The 15,800-nt window shown below is 43.6% G+C and overlaps 2 protein-coding genes across 2 annotated transcripts in view; one reads left to right on the forward strand and one right to left on the reverse strand.

Moving 5' to 3' along the window:
* The first annotated feature begins 301 nt into the window (after positions 1-301).
* Positions 302-15,800, forward strand: part of LOC139101494 (thyrotroph embryonic factor) — a 62,687-nt gene continuing 47,188 nt past the window's right edge. Inside the window, exon 1 of the mRNA XM_070654671.1 lies at positions 302-1,058. Coding sequence (XP_070510772.1) covers positions 971-1,058 — 88 coding nt within the window. The 5' untranslated portion in view covers positions 302-970. The remainder of the gene's footprint in view (positions 1,059-15,800) is intronic.
* On the reverse strand, positions 9,359-10,744 carry LOC139101851 (pre-mRNA-splicing factor 38B). Its single transcript, XM_070655313.1, has 3 exons — positions 10,459-10,744; positions 10,021-10,071; positions 9,359-9,789 (listed from the first exon to the last, which is right to left on the reverse strand). The coding sequence occupies exons 1-3, from the start codon at positions 10,742-10,744 to the stop codon at positions 9,359-9,361; spliced, it is 768 nt and encodes a 255-aa protein (XP_070511414.1).

The raw sequence follows: 15,800 nt of genomic DNA on the forward strand, positions 1-15,800 counted from the left end.
CCAGCTAATCGGGTACGATATGTCGAAGGAATTATCACGCGGGCCGGGTGCGATCGAACGGCGCAAACCCGGTGCCGATCGACGTCGGTCGCTCTGGCGCGATGCGGCGCCGCGATGCGGACCCGGCGAAGCGGAGTAGCGCGGGGTCGCGAGTGCGCGCGCAGGCTCTGATAACGCTGAGACAGGCAAGACACGACGGCACGGGTGCCCGTTATCAGTGTGGCAAGGCGTCGGGCGGGCTTAAAACGGCACTCGGTCCACCAGTCGGCCAGGAGATCGCGCCACGAGGCGAGCCACTTTTAGATTGATTTTCAAGAGCACCGCCAGCACGGGGCCAGCGCTCCGCGTTTATTTTAACGCGCCTAGAGACCGCGAGAGAGAAAGAGAGCGGGTATAGGGAACGGGTCCGCGCGCACACGGCCGCACAGGCGTTTCAGGCTGATTGAGATAGTGTGAGGGAGCGACGTGACGACGTGGTGAGAGGTTCGGTAAGCGCGAAGCGCCTCTCCTCCGCGGCACGGCAAGACCGGTCTCCGACGGTACCGTCGCGCTGTTTTCCTCGAACGTGTGCCTACGGTCCGAGCGCACGCACCACGTACGCAACGTGCGAGCACGACGACGACGACGACGACGACGATCTGCGGCCGCGGGCGCGTGTGCCGTCACGAGGGAATACCGCCGAGAACGAGACACCGCGCGTACACATCCCTGGCGCACCGCACGTTTTTCCTCTCCTACGGTCGTCGCACGGTAACGTCGTCGGCTTCGTTCTTTCGTCGTCCGTCCGCCTGACCCTCCGCGCTCCGCGCCGAGCCGCCCCGCGCGCCGAACCGCTCCGTTCCGTCCCGTGCCTTCTCTCCGATCTATCTATACTACTCGTGCGCGGTGTGTGCCATCGAGTGCGTCTCCGCGTGTGCGCTGCGGTAGGCCCGAGGTGTGCGCTTGTAGGCTTCGTGGCGCAGTGCGTGAAATGAGTGACAAGGACCGCTCCTCTCCCACCCTCGTCGAAAACAGTCTCAAGTCGCTGCTCGACCAGCCCAGCATATTCCCGCTGATCGGTAAGTGTCGCCCCGGCTCTTCGTCTGATTGACCCGCGAGGTCCTAATTCATTCATCCTTGCGTTTATACGCGCGAGCGTACGTACACGACGCGCTGGCATGCGAAACGCGCGGACTTCCACGGTCACGCCGATCCCGTGCGTCGGCACCGTTCTTCACCGCTCCGCTCTCCTCGCTCTCTTTTTTTTTTTTCTTTTTTCCTCCGCTCCCGCTCGACCGTCGGATCTGTTCCGAGCGGCTTTCCGCCTGTCAACTCACGACGAATGTTCCTCGAAAGACTCGCCCGTGAGCATCTCTTTCCTGCTTAGCTCGTCGCTTCGCACGCCGGTTTCGCCCGCGGCGCGTGATCCTTGCGTGGCTCGCGCTCGCGCCGGTCAGTTTCCGAGGAGCGTAAACGGCGAAAGGCGACCCGCGCGAGGAGGGGGAGGGAAAAAGGATTCATTTCCTGCTTCGAAATTCGCGCAAACACGCGGCTATCACAGCGCGGACTGGCGGCGATCACGAGCGAGCGCACCGTGCGCATTACGTCCCACGGGAATTTGAATATTTTCGATGCGATCGCATTTGAATTTCGTGTCCGGCGATGCGTTCGCGTGTCCCTTGCGCGCTATAGGAACTCACGCCTTTTCCTATTATCGGACTGTGCGACTGCCAAGGAGGGCCAAAGTGCAAAGGGCGAGAACGCGAAACGGTCAGAGAGGGAGAAAGAGTAAAAGAAAGAGAGAGAAAAGAAAGAGAGAGAGAGAAAGAGCGGGGCAGATGGAGGAATAGAGAAAGAGCGGAGTCATGGAGGACAACGAGCTTGTGTTTGTGCGATCGTCGTCATTGCGCCGACGCTGTTGGTCTGCCGATTAACCTCGTTTAAGACCCCGTGGCGCACCACGTGATGCTGTCAGCCTTACCTCGCCCCGAAGCAGACCCAACCTACACGCTCGATTCCGCTCCGCTCGTCGAAGCGAGCGTGAAGCGACTAATCTTACACGACGCGCGGCCGAGAAGGCCGAGATGTTGGGAAGCCACACGATAGCGCGTTCTAGCTCGTCTCATTAGAGTGGACGCAAAAGAGATCGAGATAGTTGAATTAAAAGTGATCGATAAGAGCTCATCCCGCCACGTTATAGACGTTACGTTATCAAAATTTGAGACTAGCCCGAAATTTTCTCGACTAACAAACTTCTTCTTCTTCTCTTTGCGATCTCTGCTTCTTCTTTTTTTTCTTTTTTTTTTTTTATTTATTCTTTATTTTTTAATAGTTAATTGTAACGTTAAAAAAGGCGTGAATCAAGCTACTCTAGAATTATCATATCATATCTAACTTATCAATGATATAAAATCAACCGGACCAGTTATTTCGGTTGTGATTATCATCGCGTTCCTTTTTGTTATTTACTTAATAATTGTATAATGAGAAATAAATATCTCCCACTTTTAATGTTTTATGCACAAAAAGAAAAACCGCACGGTATAAGACGAAATAATTAATTTCTTATGAAAGTATAAAAATGATTAAAATTTGGGTTAGAAAGTCATGTTGTAAAATGATACCATAGTGTTGCGGAGTCAATTGATCTTAATTTATCTAATTTTTTATCCGGTTGATTACGGAACGCGCTTTTCCAGGAAACGACGCATCGTTTGATGTAAGTTGTAATCAAATGATGTAATTTTGCAATGCGCAACTTGCTTCGTTACGAACGACACCAGTTGCATAGCCAAATGGGAAGTAACTCGTTATGTTGATTCAGGAAACTGTCCCTAATTTACTACCTCACTGAATCGGATTATTAGTGCGATGGAGATTAAATAATTAGCAACGAAAACATGGATGCGCGCGTACGAGGGAGATAACGTTAATCGCTCAAAAAAAGAAAAAAAAAAATTTTTTTTTTTCTGACTCCGGTCAGCGATATATTGCATCTTTTTTATCGGTTAGATAACAAAGCCGAATCGCTTTCTCGATTACGCAAACACGATTATTTGAAGTGGACTCGAATCTCTCGCTATTCGAAAGATAAAGACGAGCGGAAAAAAATAATACCATTTCTGATTATTCCCTTTTTCTTTTTTTTTCTTTTTTTTTTTCTTCTTGCAAGCAGAGCTCATTACACAGCCGGATTGATGATTGATTAATTTTATCTCTCGCCTATTTACGTTATTCTTCGCGATACGCGTGACTTTCGGGCGCAGAAATAAACCTCCGCTAGAATAATTCGGCCTCGAATTCAATTGGCACTCTGTTCGCGGCTGCCGCGCATTCAAGTTTGGAGGGAAAAAAAAATGCGTCCTCGCCGTGCCGCGATATCTTCTCGTGATAAAAGATACTATGTGCCTGCAAACACGCATGATATATCACGACGGCGAAGCGACGCTTCGCGTTACTTTTTGATACTGCAACGTCGTAAGAATAAATCCTTTCATTCGCGTGGTTTGTAACCACGGCGACGCGGTTCTATTTATTTTCGGTATTACGACATCGCCGGCGTTAAACACTTACAGTGACTCGTATTGTGACAGCGACTGTCGCGGCATGTCACATGAAAATGCAATAATTTTTTTTTCTTTTTTTTTTGTGTTTTTAGCAGTCGCTATTGTTTTTTTTTCTCGTTTTTACATGACGTGAGAAAGCCTCGTCATTCCAGGCCACCAGGCATTTTTTTTTGCTCTCACATGCGCGCATATAACCTATGAATATAATAAAAATATTGATCATCTATGCGCAATCGACGGGGAGACCTATATATAAACCAAATTGATAGTTTACAGCCTGGGATATAAATTAGTGTGAATTATACATGCGCGGATAATTGGGCTTCTAAGGGCCGCTCTGCAGTCAGAAAAATTCACCCAAATTGATACGAATGGGAGCTCAGCTGGGACCTAACGTAACACGGTGCTCGTGGTTTAAGATTAAAGTCTACCCGGTCTACCGGGCAATATTACGTTACGCCGAGACGTGCACAAGACGGCCCGAGACCTCCCGGAGAGACGGGGCGAACTGCACCTCGTATTTATGCCGATCGATATGAGGGATATAAACGAGAGTAATAGTAGAAGGGCAAAGAGCCAGGGAGGCTCTGGACTTTTCAATTCGGCCAATTACGCCGTCGCGTATACCTACGTTTCTCCGTCTTTCGATTATTCCCACAGGTTTTACCGTGTCTTCGCTTCGCCGTTTGTCTTTGACGATAATGTAGCCCGACGCTTTTCCGCCTGCCAATTCACTGCGCAATGTAAACATTTCTCAAACACGTTCGGCAATTAAGAATCACCGTAGACGTTAATTAAAATTAATTGGAGCCGACTCGGCGGTTTACTTCCCTCGGGACTATATCTCCAAACCTCCTAAATACCGTTTAACCGTTATTAATTATTAATTTATAGGGTGAAAATAATGCCGAGGGCTTTTCTTGTTTTTTTCTTTTTTTTTTTTTAATTTTGTAGCACGCACGTAGTCGAGTGTGCGGAGCGCGTGAGGACGAGAAGAGTCATCCTTTATCTGTTTTCTAGCTGGAATAAAAGATTGGCGTATTGTTTGTCCCGATTCTATAGCTTGTGAGTGATCGATGTCACTTATGGTCACTGTCGCGGACGTCATCGTTAGTGACCCGGCGACTGCCGACGACGAGAAATGCAAGCCGGCAAGTAGACGCCGATAAGTCGCGTGCGTAGCGTCGTTTCATTTTTCATTCACTTTCCTACGATCGATACTTACGTCGCTCTTCGTATTGTGTCATCTCGCCGTAAGACGGATTACAGATTCACGCATATATATTGTCAATGAAACATATGTAAAGCAAACAAATATAGCACGCCATTATCGTACTGCCCAGCGCCCCCGAGCTATTATTGTACTAATGAGTTATGTTACTACTATTTATAATTTTTATTTCTCGCCAAGTGATTAATCTGCCGATTATAAAATTGTAATAAAACGTGTTCGATATGTGTCTGTTGAGAGAAGCTCTTTTAATGTTCCACTTTTCTCGTCTACATTTTCTCTTTATATAATTAGCGTGCCCATTTCTAGCGTGGCTAGAAAGATTATATTTAACATGTATTGTAACTGCTGTATGTGTAATAAAATGAGAAGTGCACATTTTATTAGAGGTTATCAATCATTAGAAATTCTAGATAAATTGCGACGTAGGTTTCAATTTTTTAAACAACCTGACCCTTCGACTTCGATTATTATCTTTAGTCTAAAAAAAAAAAGGAAAAAAAAAAATATATATATATGTAAAAAAAAAAATATAATTTAAAGCTATTTCTATCTTTCATTTTAAACATCGGTCAACAGGTTTTTAACTTAATCAAACGCAATTGTATAATAATTAGATAGCTATAATGTCAAGGTCGCGAATCACTATCGCGACGATAAATGTTTCAGTCATACAAATATTTTATAAAATACGAGATTGCTTATAACACATTCGTGAAAGAAAAAAAATAAAGAAAAATACTACGGTTTGTTGCTTAATAATGACGTTTAGTAATTAAAACTTTGTTTAACGTATGTCTCGCTTGCGGTAATTATCGGCAGACGAGTCGCGTCGGAAGTTTAGTGCTGGCATTACGATCCGTTTCTAACTGCGGTTCGTGCTCTTTTACAATATGCTGAACGATTATTTTTGGCGTGCCAGGTCCGTACACACGTCAATCCGTTTGATGGATAGGCTGGAAGACCAGAAAAGAGTACAGGCAACTTGACTATTGCCCGGCACAGTTGGGCCGTGCTTTCGCGTGTGACACAGCTGAGGAAATAATTCGCGCGATTTAATGTTTAATTTATATTTTATGCCAGCCATGCTCCAATTAATTCCACGTGTACCTCGACAGTTGTAATATTTTTTACGTACGATACAATTTCTGTTCAACAAATTTTTATCGGACCAATGTTTTTTTTTTTTTTTTTTTAAATCCACTAAATTCATACTCGATTAATAATGATTTATATATGGGAAATGTCCGCTGTTCAGAATATATCGTGTTTCATCGACGCATAGCATGAGATCGTTTTCGATTTTATTAATATGATGGAAGAAGAAACAATTGGCTCGCAACGCGTAGTTCTCCGCAATCTTTCTTCAGACGACGCATAGTAGTTATAATAGTGCCAACTTTATGGTGCACCAGATGCTGCCTGGTCGTTCCAAGTTGGCTCCAACATCTGCCATTCGCCGACAGTCGGTTTTCGATGCCGTTTTAAATCGTTCGAACGTACAGAGATCAAGGTAAAGGTTAATTACTTCGTTTCCCGTCGACAATTTCTAGGTTCGCGTCTTATAATAATTAAATTATCGTTGGTTTGGAAGAAGTCACTGGGACAGGAAAATGATAAAAATTTATATCACCGTACGAACGTTCATTTTTTTTTTTTTTTTTAATCCGCGAATTCTTTTTTTTTTGCGGAGACAGAGCGGCAATAAAGTTATATAACTGTCAAACAATTATTCCCCCCAAGTTATTTCTTATGTTTCACTATTATTACCAGCAGGCCAATTGGAGAGATTATTTGTCGAGCCTTGTGCATCACTAACTTCAAGGTCCCTCGGCATATCTGCGAGTCTTGAGAAGCGTTTAGCACCGCGCGATTTCGCTTGTTAGCACGTGTCGCTCAGGTCTCGTTCTGGTGTTCGGCGCGAAAATTTTCCTAATGGCTTCGAAATATAAAAGATCGCGAGACGGGTCATTTCCCGGCGTAAGTTTAACGAGAATTTCCTAATTAAGTACAAACAATAAGCTTCTTAACTTATTCCGTTATCCCGTACTTTTACGACTTGCGAGTTAACGGAGATTTATCTTGCTAGGAAGTTGTACGCAGAACGATAAACTTATCAAAGGTGGAATGTTAAAGCGTACCAGTTTCAATGGGTATTAATTCAGATAAGTCTTTTAAGGCTTCCATATAACAGGTAAACTTGCGCGCGTTAAAAAAAAATACATGTAAATTTTTTGATAAATGATTATCGCGCGTACTTATCGAATTAAATTTTTTTCTTTTTTCTCTTAATTTTAGCTATCGAGATAACGCTGGAAATTCATCATTTGCTTTGCTTTATCGTTTATTATTTATCATTGGCGGATCAATTCGCGATTTTTTTTCCCCGCGACGACCTCCCCCTGGTTAAAGATTCGGGCTGAGAGACCGATCGCTCGTGGCCTGGCGTGGCCTCCAAGCGGGTACCGCTTTTCTGGCCACCCGCCAGAACTTATGCCAGGTTTCAACATACCGGCCGACATGAGTATTTTCGGTTTCGCGGCGAAACGACGACGGTCCGTCTCTCTTTCTCTCTTTTCCCCTCCCCCCGCGTCTCTCTATCTGTTTCTCCGCCGATATGCCTCTTTGAGAGAAAACGTAAGGGACGATCTTTCCGCCATTACATTGGCAAAGTAGACGAATGGTGTTTTCGTTCGGCGAACAACTTCGGCGATTCAAAGCAAGTCGGATTCAGTCCTCGATGTAGCGTAAGCACGGAAGTCACGTTTATTATTCCCGCCGCTTTGCATAACGCCGTATATTGAACTGAAATTGCACCTGATTTTCCGAGCCCTACCTCCTGCCCGGACACTTGTCGAAACACAAGTGTAAATGTTTAATTATCGTTCGACACGATGGGGATGGCGGCAGCCTGCGATTAGTCTCGTAATAAACTGCTTTCATCGCGCCGGTACACGTCACTTAATCATGACCGACGGGACATATCACAATCGGTCTTTGCTAGACCTATTTTCCGCGAGATCGCCCCAAGAGCTATTTTCCTCTACGTTCGCGACATGTAAAACAACGGCCGGTTAAAATAGCGACAATGACTTAATGATTTAATATTGCCATCCGTTACTAACAACAATAATAACTTTTTTCTTTTTTTTTTTTTTTTAAACGCATTCAGTTTTCTATCGATAGACGAGCGATTAATAGCCGAGCTAAATTGAACGGAGACCGGTTTATTAACGGTTTATCGGGTCAGGATAAAAATTATCTTTTGTATCAATTATTGTCGCCGTCTGTTAGTTAACTAATTTGTCAATAATGTATGAAGAGAAAAAAAAAATTTAATTATTTAAATCGCATAAAGTATTACCACGTATCGGAATGCGAAGCCTTAGTATCGAAATGCCGAGGCTTCCGCGTTGGAAGTCAAAGTGTGCAACGGACTGGAGATAAAACATTACCTTATCAAATTGATTTTGCAATAATAACCGACGGCTCGTCGGAAGGAAAAGAGAGGATTGTCTTACGGTCATTTCAAGCGAACAATTTTCACGTCACCGAGCGTTTATCCGTACGAAATGCGCATAATAAATCCGGCGCGATAACAACGTCGATTCCAACGATCCCTCCTCAAAATAATAATTTTCACGCCGATTGCGACAAGCGAGTCGAGTCGATGGGTGGTGGACGCGCGAATATGCGGATTCGATATTCAATTTACTAGAATATATACGACGTTGGGATTGCGCTCGCGAAATTATTGGCCGAAACTGTGGGAGGACGACGATCCGGCCGCGGAATAATTCGATAGAGTCCAAATCGGCTATCTATAGCCGAAAATTGCTGGCCGGGTAGGCGGAGATCGATCGCGGTGAGCTCCGTCGAAGGAGCCCTGCCTCTAAAATATAGCCGGCTCCGTTCTGGAACGTAATTTGCATACGCGCCGCATACGCATGCACTTATCGTTTCACAGCTGGCGACACGACGGGGCAAAACACCGCCGCGGTCCGCCGTCGACGCGCGTCTTGCGTCTAGTCCTAGAGTTGCTAGGCGAAATAGTCACGCGGTGCGCGCATACATGCGTGCGCGGACTCGTCATTAGCGCGACTATCATTAGCCGACAAGGCCGCGTCCAGGGCTGTCGAACGAACGTCACGGATCCCCTGCTCTTCGGCGCCGACGGGTTTCTCAGGCGGGTCGGATTTCGCGCCGCAAAACAAGCGCAATTCCGATTGAATCTCACGATCGTGTTTCTGTACGTCGCGGCACCCGCGATGCGCGGAAATTGAAAAACGAGTACTACCAAGCGTTGGAGGGACAATTTTTCTGTATAATTAATATATAAAATACACGATACGCTGGGGGAATATGTATAAATAAATGTACACGACTCTCAAAATACGTGTAGAGATGTAAAACGGCGCGCCGTAAACGCATCTTTCGGCGACAACATAAATTTGTACATCTGCTCATATTTCAATGTCTTCGTTCTTTTTTTTTTCGTAAAAAAATGTCTAAATGTCATCGGACGTTGTTTAAGGACCGACAATTTTATGGAAAGTTCCGCGAATGCCGCTCGTTTGGATATTCACGCGTGAAGGTTTCGTTTCTGCGAGGATACTCGTCTTTCTTGTCCGCGTCGTTTCTCTTCGGGTGCATAGATGTTCGCCTCCGTTTCTATCTCTCTGGGATCAGCGCGTGTTCTGACTCTTCCGTCATTTCTTTCTCGTTTTTTTTCTCGGCCCGCTCTTCTCCTTCGACGTCCTCTTCGAGAGGTACGTCCGCCCCCCCTTTTCGCGCGTGATCTTCCACGTTTTCTTCGCCCGCTTCTGCCTCTTCTTCTCTTTCTCGCGCTTTCTCTCGCTCGTCGTTTCCTCTTTGCCTGCTCTCTAGCTAGCCTTGCCCTTCTCTTTCTGGCGTTCAATCTAGCTCTTCTTCGTTTTCTCTTTCTGGCACGTACGCCGAATCGCCACGGCTGGGACGGACAAGGTTCTATCACTCCGTCACCCGTGCCGTTTCCTGACAAGAGGTAGTCGCGATTGCACGAATAGTACCCTCTGGGAAGAATGTCAATACGGCGCTTTAGTATCGGCGGCAATCGGTAATCTCGCGTAAGCTATGATAGATTACCACAGCCGCGGGTTCGTCCTAGAACTTTCGTTCGCAAATGACTGGCGTAAATGAGACGCGCTCGTCGAGAAGCAGTTTATACGCGGCGGAATTCCTTTAAATATATACGCGCTCAGTTACTCAGCATTTGGAGGCCGAACTTACGAGTCTTTTTAATAGCTAAATTAAACGCTTTTATCAACGGGTATTACATTACGTTAACACGAAGCGCGCGGGGTGTGACACACCGATTATTTGATCAAGTGAGAACATTGTGTGCGCGATCAAAATATTTTTTTACGAAGTGGGTCACGTATCGCCCCCGTAATCGTGTCATAATCTATTGCGCTTTATTTTTGACCCAGCGGCTTTATCACTGGCATTGATAAGAGAGTTTTTCGTATTGCAGAAAATATAACATCGTAAATACGTTCAAACATATTACGCGATGGTTATTGCCTTTCTCTCGTAATAACTCGGTAATTCTCGAAAGATTAAATCGTAGCTGTCATTCCGAAATAACATCCGCGCGAATAGGGAGCGTAATATTTAATTTAATATTGAAAATATTTTAATTGCAAATCGGCACGGCGAGCTTTAAATATAAACAAGTGTAATTAACGGTATCGTTTAAACGATCGGAATCAGCGTTAAATCTGTACCTCTTCGAACGCTTAAGAATCCCATAGGACAATCCGCGTTTTAAAGCGAGCTGGACCTGCCGCTTGGTTTCCTCGCTGGGAACATTGTACTCCTGGGAAATATAGCTACTAATTTCCCGCATTGTGGAGCCTTGCACATCTTGCAATCTACGAATGGCATTTACAACCAGGGCCTCGATCTTCGGAGCCCGTCTAGCAGGCATGTCGGCTATTTAAGCAAAATGCATTTTTTTTTCTTTTTTTTTTTAATATACCTTGTACGCATAATGCGAAATCAGCGGAAGCTTATTATTTGTACGAATATTAATTTTTGCCCTAAGAATTTTTAGTCTCAAAAGTATACCTAAATGTAGGGATACCTACGTACGTTATGCAGAACGTGGCGGGAATTAATTTAATGATTTTTTTCTTTCCAAGAATGTGTATCGCAATCCATCAGATACAAACGGCTCAATAAAATGTACACTCTAAATTATTTTAATTCCTTGCATTTTTTTTTAGTTGATAGTTCTAATTCGGCACGCAAAATTTTTCACGAAACGGTATCCAAGGGAATGATCGTCAATCTCAAAACGATTATAGTGTTTTTTTTTTTTTTGTATCGCTGTAAATTAATTTTCTTTTTTTAAATCGAAAATATTGAAATCGATATAACGAAATTAACGAATCAATAATTTACTATACGTTGTAGTTGATGGAAATTATACAAAGTCTTCTGACGTACTATAGACTTTATTTAAAAGCTTCCTCACTTTCAACTAAGAATGCGAATTTTAAATTATGTCGCATTTGACGTATGTTCTTTACCGGTTTTCCTTGAACTTCGTTCCTGCCTATCTGGCATAGACTTGTAATCGGACTTATAATAAAAGTACGGCAACGAAAGTCTCCGAGGCAAGTAAAATTACAATCGAATCGGATATCTGCCTGATGACTGCAGTGTTTCGAATTTGTCAGCAATCGGCACACTTAAATTAATATTGACATTGCCCGATAATGACGAGAGAAATAATTTTTTAAAACTTGAATTACATTAATTTAGATTATTAATTACTTTAATTAGAGTGTTAAAAGTCACTATTATCATAGAAAAAAAATTATCAAAAATCTATTTGCGGCAAACATTCTCGTTCTTTCATTCTCTTCTTCCCTCGCTCTTTTTCTACCGCTATCTCGAACAGAAATAAGACAGCGCAAAATGGCACCAGAGTAGCATGTCAGACGTTTGTGTCGTGACAGCTCGGAATTCTTTTCTTATACCTTCGTAAATATAGTTCTCTTCCGGCTATTTGAATCTCTTGATCAAGGCGATACCAGGCTTTAGTGGCTACTATTATCATTAACTTCAAATAAAATATGTCGAAATTTATCACCGATAAATTGTACTTTTCGTGTGAAACGTGACTGACGTGACATTTATTCTATGTGAGAAGTACATTATTTTGAGAGACGTAAAAGCTAATTTAAGAGGCGTAAAAATCAATTTATATATACGAGAATATCTCGGGCATTTTGTACAATTGACAGCCAACATCTTTAAATCATCAGTCGATTTTCTTATTACACGATATACGTGATAACGAAAAGTTAACGTCTGTCTTATCGCGGAAATCGACGCGACTTATCATTTTATCGATGGTGTTGCAGTTACTGGCAGATATAACGTGTTTTATTAGATTCATTTATAATGTAAATACAATCAAAGCACGTTAAGAATTATCGACTTAATTTCTAAAGTATACAGATAAAAAGAAATACGCAGATTAATTGTAAAATTGGAAGACGATATTCTTTCTTTAAATCCTCAATTAAAATAAAATAATTTTGAAATATAAATCAATAAAAAAAAAAAAAAAAAAAAAACAAATACTTTATGTGATTCAAACATGTATTTATATGTTTCATAGGCTTTTTTAACTCTTATGGGTGCTCGAAATTTTGTTAATGCAAAACTTCGTATGCATTGCTCTAAAAATTTCTACTCTATGAAAAAAAAAAAAAGAGAGAGAGAGAGAATATCTATTTCACATATATTCTTGTACAATTTTTTTTTCAAACAGCGAGCTGACGTATTTATGGAAATTAAATTATAATTTGAAATAAACTATAAGAGATCCTTCGGTAAATCGCGTTGGAACGAGTTCCTGCAGAGTGCAGCACGGATCACGTATGGACTCTGCCGGCATCTGGTACCGCTTCAAGGGAATTGGTTTCGCCAAAAGTCCGTCATTGATACTACGCCCGCAACGATAACGCAGAAATCGTCAATGCCCATGTCTGATAGCTTCCCCGGTGCGATTCGCTTATTTCGAATTTGATTTTTGGATCGCGCTCTAAACAGCCCGAGAGTACGATTAAATAGAAATTAAGGTGCTTCGAGGCTGCGAGAAGTAATTAGCAAACCTGCGCGCGGCAAAGGGTCACGGTGATGGGCCTTTTCAGCACACGTGGAGGCACATTAAAAGAAAATTATCTATGAATTGTCAGAGAGACGATACATATGCATTCTCCAAGCATTCACCTGCGCGTGCAAGGGCACCGGACATACGGATCGCACACACGAGCATTGCGGACCATCAATGTGCCGCGCGTTTGTCACACGCGACACACACGCATGTACCCGTGCAAATGATGATTACTACCGGTGTATCAATGTTATGTGCTCAATAGCGCTGGAAACTAGTTTCAGTAAAAAAAAAAAAAAAAGAATGAAAAAATCTATCGTATTTGTGTCACGTTGCAATTTTATGATATAATATATTGTTCGGATTTATTTAAATTTTTGGATAGTAAAAAAGCCGAGTATGTAATTAGATAATTAGAACATTAGAGGCAGATGGAATAATTGGAAAATAAAATAGAATAAATTCTGCATCTTTCGAATGCGCTTCAGAGACGGTAACGCACGCTGATAAACGCCGCGCTGTCCGCGTTCTCCAAGCTGACGGGAGTGACAGAAAATTAATTTATGAAATAGGAAATATCTTGGCATTATTTTATTAATGCACGTGTGTAAGTACGCGCCGCCAACGCGTGCCCATTGTTAGCATTTTCGACCTTGCAGCACGCGAGAGTGTGCACGGGGGAACAATCGGGACGGTCAAGGAGAACTTACGGAATAATCGGTTTCGCGAGGGAAAATGATTGCGCTGCCTATGAATGAAAAGAAGGAAGCCATGAATTTCTGATTACCGTACACTTTGTAAACACCGTTTCGGAGCGGAGCTCACGAATAACGACGTGTCGTCTGCGGACAAGCAAAAACCTTTACCATAATCGTACCGTCACTTCCCAGACAGATTTTTGTGACAAAATTATAATGACCGTGGAATAGTCTTTAGAAGAGAGAGAGAAAAAAAAAAGAAAAAAATTATATCCGTGAAGACCAATCGTATTTAACGAGATATCATTGTCAAAACGTTCACACGATTATTTCAAGAACATCTGTAGGAATTTGTGAAAATGAATAGAGAGTAAGATCTCGCGGTATTAACAAACGTGATAATTGATTACATTCATTTGCATGTTCCGAATAGAGAAATTCCCCGGGTGCCTTCTTTCCATTTTCAGGTATTCAAAGAGTTTACGGAACAAATGTATCCCCGCCCGCGTGCTTATTAATACCGGCGAGACGAGACGCGCGCGGATTTGGAGCGTAATCATCGTGCGCCTCTTACGAAGTTATTATCGCCGTAAAGATGAATCCATAATATCGAGGCGAGCCGGCTCGACGCGGCCGAGCGAAAGTGCCTCAGCCGCATAAATGTCGGGCCGACTCGGCCGGGGAGGCGAGAAGGTGGCTTAACGAATGTGGAGAGATCGGTGAACCGGAAGCGAAAGGCGCGCGCAGCTTCACGATTCGTTTGGTACGACGTATACATAAGATCGTCAGTCTTCCCAGCCTTTAACGCTTCGCGGAACTAGAAATCTGTTTTTCACGCTCGAACCGCGCGAGCTTTGTTCACGCATCTCTATATTGTCGTGCGTGCGAATGAGAATTTTCCTTCTTTTTTTTTTTTTTTTTTTCCTAATCGCACGCCAGATGGAGATTAACCGTGAAGCGTGGACTGCGAGCGTCAGTAGACGGGACTGTGAAATATTCGTTCGACAAACGTGGAATACGATGCAAGTCATCAGCGGGTAAAACGTCTGATGAGTAATTAACATGTAGCGTGATAAATAAAATTTTGATAATTATCCCACCTCTGTGTAAATTATTTAAGCCGCAACAACCGCTGCGTTTTCCTATTTCGGCGACCGGTTAATAAATTTAATTAGATCGATCGTATCTGGCTGAAATATTTTTATTCGCGCTTTGCATTTATCGTGAGAAATAGCTGTTTCCACGTGTCGATTGAAAAGGTAATTACTACGTTACGCTTGCGATGCAACGCGACCTTCGACGCTGTCGAGCCGGACGCGGATGTTTCTAGGCGCGTCCGCACCGAGATTGCCGATCTAACGTGCGCTTTCGCGCTCGTAATTTTACGACGAGATCCTTCCGGGCAGATGTGTTTTCTTTCCTCTCTCTCTCTCTCTCTCTCTCTCTCTCTCTCTCTCTCTCTCTCTCTCTCTCTCTCTCTCTCTCTCTCTCTCTCTCTCTCTCTCTCTCTCTCTCTCTCTCTCTCTCTTTCTCTCTTTACGTGAACAATCCTAGATTTGAAAATTGGAAACGCGATATAAATGGAACCTGACCTCCAATAAGCCGGAGATACCCGGGATGCAATACCGGCATCGGAAATAGGCGCCCACGTGCGCTCTTATTAGATGCAGCGCGATTCACGTGGCGTAACACGTGAGCAGGTAGCTGCGACGGGAATTTCTACCGAGGGTGGCTTCGCGGATGGCGGTTGGGCTAGGTGGGGATCGTTAAATACGAAGCAAACGCGTGAAAGGGGTGAGAAAGGCGGTTTCCTCTCTTCAGCTGTTAATCATAATGTAAAGATAATTGCGCAATTATTATTACAGTGCGAAAAAAAAAAAGAAAAGAGTGAAAAATCTTAAACGCAACGTTGGCCTAGACTTTTTACAAGTAACCCTGGACAAAGCCGCGACCGCGGATATTTTTCAGCCGCGTTTTTACGAGAGTGTCCGTCTTCCTGCGCGATCGAGCACTTGGACAATTTATCCGCTAGATCTGAGAATAAATTGTTCTCGATTTTCTATTTGAGCACGCGACAAGTTGCGACGCGAAGAATCGCTGCGCGAGTCGCAATACTGCCGACGACAATAGAAGCGATGAGAGAATTACCTCATGCA

This window comes from Cardiocondyla obscurior, linkage group LG04, assembly GCF_019399895.1.
Source record: "Cardiocondyla obscurior isolate alpha-2009 linkage group LG04, Cobs3.1, whole genome shotgun sequence".
Classification (NCBI taxonomy): Eukaryota; Metazoa; Arthropoda; class Insecta; order Hymenoptera; family Formicidae; genus Cardiocondyla; species Cardiocondyla obscurior.

What these genes read in the sequence shown, in the direction of transcription:
- LOC139101851 (XM_070655313.1), bottom strand. Translation starts at nt 10,744, where the DNA reads ATGCCTGCTAGACGGGCTCCGAAGATCGAGGCCCTGGTTGTAAATGCC. An exon ending in AAAGCTCGCCGTGCCGATTT is followed by an intron (nt 10,072 to 10,458) that starts GCAATTAAAATA and finishes CGTTGATAAAAG; the next exon opens with CGTTTAATTTAGCTATTAAA. An exon ending in GTTCGGCCTCCAAATGCTGA is followed by an intron (nt 9,790 to 10,020) that starts GTAACTGAGCGC and finishes ACCTCTTGTCAG; the next exon opens with GAAACGGCACGGGTGACGGA.